Source organism: Tupaia chinensis, unplaced genomic scaffold, assembly GCF_000334495.1.
Source record: "Tupaia chinensis unplaced genomic scaffold, TupChi_1.0 Scaffold143861_1, whole genome shotgun sequence".
In the NCBI taxonomy this organism is placed as follows: domain Eukaryota; kingdom Metazoa; phylum Chordata; class Mammalia; order Scandentia; family Tupaiidae; genus Tupaia; species Tupaia belangeri.
The window spans coordinates 170470-175687 of record NW_006203712.1 but is presented as its reverse complement, the minus strand read 5'-3'; the positions used below and the strand labels follow the sequence as shown (position 1 = coordinate 175687).

At 45.3% G+C, this 5218-nt stretch overlaps 1 protein-coding gene across 1 annotated transcript in view; it reads right to left on the bottom strand.

Moving 5' to 3' along the window:
* Positions 1-5218, bottom strand: part of CYP2S1 (cytochrome P450 family 2 subfamily S member 1) — a gene marked incomplete in the record, with an annotated part of 47923 nt that overhangs the window by 15591 nt on the left and 27114 nt on the right. The window contains 1 exon segment of the mRNA XM_027767034.1: positions 130-303. Coding sequence (XP_027622835.1) covers positions 130-303 — 174 coding nt within the window.

Sequence of the window (5218 nt, the reverse complement as noted above, 5' to 3'; positions counted from 1 at the left end):
GGACGGTGTGGGGCGCCGCTCTAAGAGGCTGGGCCAGTTAGGGGCGGGAGCCGGGCGACTCCCTCCCCCACGAAATCAGGCGGAGGGGGCGTGGCGGCTAGCCCATCCCCCTGCCCGCTTGCCCCCAGCCTGCGCTCCAGCGCCTCTCCCCGCCGCTAGGTTTGTCCCAAACCACCGCCGCCGCCAGGTACTGGGGACGCACGCTCCAACGGAGGTTTTCCAGGACGCCCGGGTTTACCCGGGGCTCTGGGGGCGGAGACGGCGCCTCTAGCCGCAGGTAGGGCGTAGACAAACAGGAGGAACCTGGAAGCCGGAGACTTTGGCCGCCTGCAGGTGGCCACACCCCGCGCCTGGCGGTGACCCCGCGCCACTCTGCCCAGCTCCTGCCTCGCTTCTTCTTGTATCCCGGGCGTGCGTTCGTGTGTACGTGCGCGCGTGTGTGGTGTCTTTGAGCCGATGTCACTCAGCTTCTTACATCTTCACTAACTAGGACGAGGGATTGACCTTTAGAGATAAAGAATTCCAGGTCCAGGAAGGTAAATCGTTTGGTGTTAGATGCCCCGGGCTAACGAATGGCAGAGCTAGCACGTGAGCTCAGGCCAGTTGGAATGGCTGATCGATTCATTCATTCCTTTATTCACTCATTCAGAGGCAGTGCTTACAGTGGTTAGGAGCCGAATGTCTGAAACTAGGCTACTGAGTTCACAGCCTAGAGTCTCTGTGCCTCTGTTCATTCTTGTAAAATAGGGCTGGTTTTCAGGATTAAATAGGTATACACATGCGCGCAGTTTCAAGCAGGGCCTAGAGCGTGAATAACAAGTGCTAAATGATGTTAGCGAAAAGTTCTTCAACTGATTATTATTTGCACTGCTGTTCTAGCTATAAACAAGGCTTTGTTTTAGACCTGAGCTTAACAGCTATGAGCCAAAGAGAGAAGGGCCCTGCCCTCCCTGACCTCATAGCCACCTGTAAATAAATGGAAATTAAGACAGTTTCAGGAAATACAAGGGCCTGCCAGGGGAGTGGGCTCGTTGAGGAAGAGGGCAGAATGTCAGGTCTTTGCCGGCAGGAATGACCATAGGTTTGGCTCACTGCTGTATCCAGAGCAGCTGGCGCAGGATCTGGCACGCAGTGTGTGTTCATAAATGTTTGCTGTCTGAAAGATTGAATGTATGAGGGGGAGAGCGAGGGCTACAGGGCTGTCTTGCAGGGCCTTGGGAAAAACTTTGCATTTTAGTTTCAGTGCAAAGGGAAGCTGTTTGGAGGGTTCTCAACAGAGCAGTTTCTTTGCGTTGTATTTGTATTTAACATTTTATTATAAGAGCTTTCTTTTTTTTTTTTTAGAGGTTTTTGCTATAGGGTGTGTGTGCTTGCCAGAAAGACAGAGACAGAGACAGAAAGTGAGAAATCAGCCCCCAGGGGGAATGGTTCTCCTCTCAGGATCTTGGGCACGCATGCACATGTGCCCGGTGTGAGTTTAAGCTGCCAAGTCTGGGACTCAAACTGTGATCAACTACGTGGGAGTCAAGTGACATAGCCATTACGCTAACTGCTGGTCCTATAAGAGCTTTCTTTTTTAAAAAAGAATGATTTTATTTAGTTTTATTTATTCATTTATTTATTTTATTTTTTTATTATTATTTTTTAGAATTATATTTAACTGGGACCAGCAGTTGGCATAAGGGCTATGTCGCTGGACTCCCATGTAGTCGACCGCAGTTCAAGTCCGGACCCAGTGGCTTAAACTCATGCTGGGTGTGTGTGCATGCATGCCTAAGGTCCTGAGAGGAGAATGGAGGAGAAGGGATTGTGGCATGGCCATCCTCCCTTGGGGGGTGATTTCTTGCTTTCTGTCTATTTCTCTCTGTCTTTATGGTGAGTGCACGCACCCTATAGCAAAACACCTCTCAAAAAAATTATATTTTGGGACCAGCAGTTAGTGTAATGGCTATGTCACTGGACTCCCATGTAGTCGACTGTGGTTCGCGTCCCGGACCCGGTGGCTTAAACTCATGCCAGGCATGTGTGCATGCGTACCCAAGATCCTGAGAGGAGAATGGAGGAGAAGGGATTGCAGCGTGGCCGTCCCCCCTGGGAGGTGATTTCTCGCTTTCTGTTTCTCTGTCTCTTTCTGTCTGTCTGGGGAGTGCACGTGCCCTATAGCAAAAACCTCTTAAAAAATTATATTTAACTTTATTTATTTTAATTTGACCAGAGAGGAGAGAGAGAGAGAAAGAGAGAGAGAGAGAGGGAGGGAGGGAGAAAAGTGAGAAAGCAAGCCATCAGTTCTGGGACTCAAACTGCGGTAGACCATTGTGGGAATTCAGCACCCTTAAAACTGCGCCACCTACTTGCCCACATTCATTTATTTTAATTTTACCAGAGAGACACAGAGAGACAGAGAGGGAAAGTGAGAAAGCAAGCCAACAGGTCCAGGACCTGGACCATGCTTGACCATGTGGGAGTGTCCAGCACCTTAACCAATATGCCACCTGCTGGTCCCTATTATGAAAACTTTCAAATGTACATTGAAAACCTCCATGTTCACCACCTAGAATTCATGAATAATATATATATATATATTTTAGATTTTTGCCTAGAGCGTGTGTGCTCATCAGAGAAAGACAGAGAATCCCCGGGGGAGGGGGGTGGCCACATCTCAATCCCTTCTCCTCCATTCTCCTCTTCAGATTTTGGGAGCACACAATAAAATTTTATTATCCTTTCTTCTGTTGCATTTCTGTTATCTTGCACCATTGCCCCATCAGTGGTCTCTTTTTCTATGTATTTCAAAGTCTATTGCAGGCACCACTCTGAATGCATCCTTAGCTATGGTTCAATTCCGTTCACCCCGAGTTAGTTTATATACAATGAAATGCATCTTAAGTGTATTAACTGGTGAGTTTTGACAAATGCACATATTTATGTAACCCAAACCTAAACCAAGAAACAGAGTTACCATCACCCAGAAAGTATCTTTCCCAGAGTCCTATCTACCTACCTGCCTCTAACTACTATACTGATACAAGCTTATTTTTTCTCATGTATTTAAAAAGATCTATCTTGGGGCTGGCAGGTTGGCATAGTGGTTAAGGTGCTGGACTCCCACATGGCTGACCACAGTTCTAGTCCTGGACCTGGCAGCTTGCTTTCTCACTTTGCCCTTCTCTCTCTCTCTGTCTCTTTGGTCAAACTAAAAAATAATAATAAATAATAATAACAAAAGTAAATAAAGAAATATTTTTAAATAAATAAATAAATAAAAGATCTATTTGGCAGGGACTAGCAGGTCGCATGATGGCTGGGACGCTGGACACTCCCACATGGCTGACCGCAGTTCAAGTCCTGGACCTGGTGGCTTGCTTTCTCATTTTCCCTATTTTTCTGTGTCTCTCTCTGGTCAAATTAAAATAAATGAATGAATAAATAAATAAAATTAAATAAATCATTAAAAAAAAGAAAAAGGAAAGATCTATCTGGCTGCCATCCAGTAAATGAGTTGTAGGAGGGAGGGAGAGAGGAAGAGCAAGCAGAGAGGCCAGTGGGGAAGCTACTGCAAAATCCAGTCTAACATTGTCAGTAGCTTGGATCAGGGTGGGTGGCAATGGGGAAAGGAAGAAATGGAGGGGCCAGCATGTGGCATGGTGGCACTCGACTCCCACATGGTTGACTGCAGTTCCAGTCCAGGATCTTGTCATAGGATGGGAGAGTTGATCTGCGTTGTGTAAAATCCTTTGTTCTTTAGGTCCAGATTTCTAAGATTAGAGACTCATCCTAAGATGCAAAATGAAAATTCACAAACACTTGTAAAGTAGGAAAAGGGTAATTTTAACAGGAAAGTGAAGATTCTTTTTTTTTTTTTTTGAGAGGTTTTTGCTATAGGGCGTGTGCTCTCGCCAGAAAGAGAGACAGAAAGTGAGAAATCAACCCCCCAGGGTGGACGGCCTCACTGCAATCCCTTCTCCTCCTTTCTCCTCTTGGGACCTTGGGCACACATGCACACGCACCCTGCGTGAGTTTAAGCCACCGGGTCCAGTACTCGAACCGCAGTCGACTACTTGTAAGTCCAGCGACATAGCCATTACGCTAACTGCTGGTCCCAGGAAAGTGAAGATTTTTAATAGGAAAGAAGTACACTTCCTTGACTGAAAGGCATGCATGTGGGCAGTGACCAGGAAAGGACAACTGCATTCAGAATGGGGCTGGGTGTTACATTTATTCCAAGAGTTGATAATGAATATTTAACAGAGGAGGGTCTGTCATAGTCTCTGGCTTCTTTGTTTGAATTCTTGGGTTTTTTCCTGAGTTTGCATCTCTCTCACAGGTGAGGATTCAATGACCTAATCCCGCATACTCAGTGTGGATTTAGAAGGGATGACTGTCCTTATTTGGGTAAATTGCTCAATTAGTTTATTGCCTCAGTAGGAATCAGGATGTTGACTAAAACATCTGGTTGGTCCTTTTGTATGTATGAGGAATGACAAAGGGAAATTAACAGCTGTCCCTATGTGCCTTTCTCAGGTACTGAAGAAGGAAAATAAGATCTGCCTCATATTCCCAGCACCAGGAGCTGGGTGGGAAGAAAGCATTTTCATGGAGGGTCTGGTTTTAGCTCCTGGTAAGCTGTGATTGATGTGGCAGGCATCCTTCTGCCATTTTCTTAGGGCTATCTGCTCATTTCTAGCTAATAGCCTATTACAATCTGATGGCTGGAAAATCACACCAGCTTTGTGTGTGTGTGTGTGTGTGTGTGTGTGTGTTCCCAAAAATCCCAAGAAGAGAATAGAGAAGAAGGGATTGCAGCATGGTCATACCCCCTGGGGGGATGATTTTTCACTTTTTCTCTGTCTCTCTCTGGCGAACATATGCGCCCTATGGCAAAAACCTGAAAAAAGAAAAGAAAAGGATGGATACATTTGGGATGTACAGAGGACTTCAAAATATTTGTGGAAAAATGGAATTAAAATATGAATTTATTTTTGTGCAAAAATTGTTGATAGTTTTTTAAAAGAATTATTTTATTTAGCTTCATTTATTATTATTTTAATATTCCGGGGTGGGGGGGGAGAGAAAGAGAAAGTGAGAAACCAAGCCTCCAGGTCCAGGTTTTGAACCATGGTTGGTCATATAGGAGTCCAGAGCCTTTAACCACCATGCCACCTGCTGGCCCTGATAGGTTTTTTTTTTTTTTTTTTTTTTTTTTAAGAATTATTTTTTT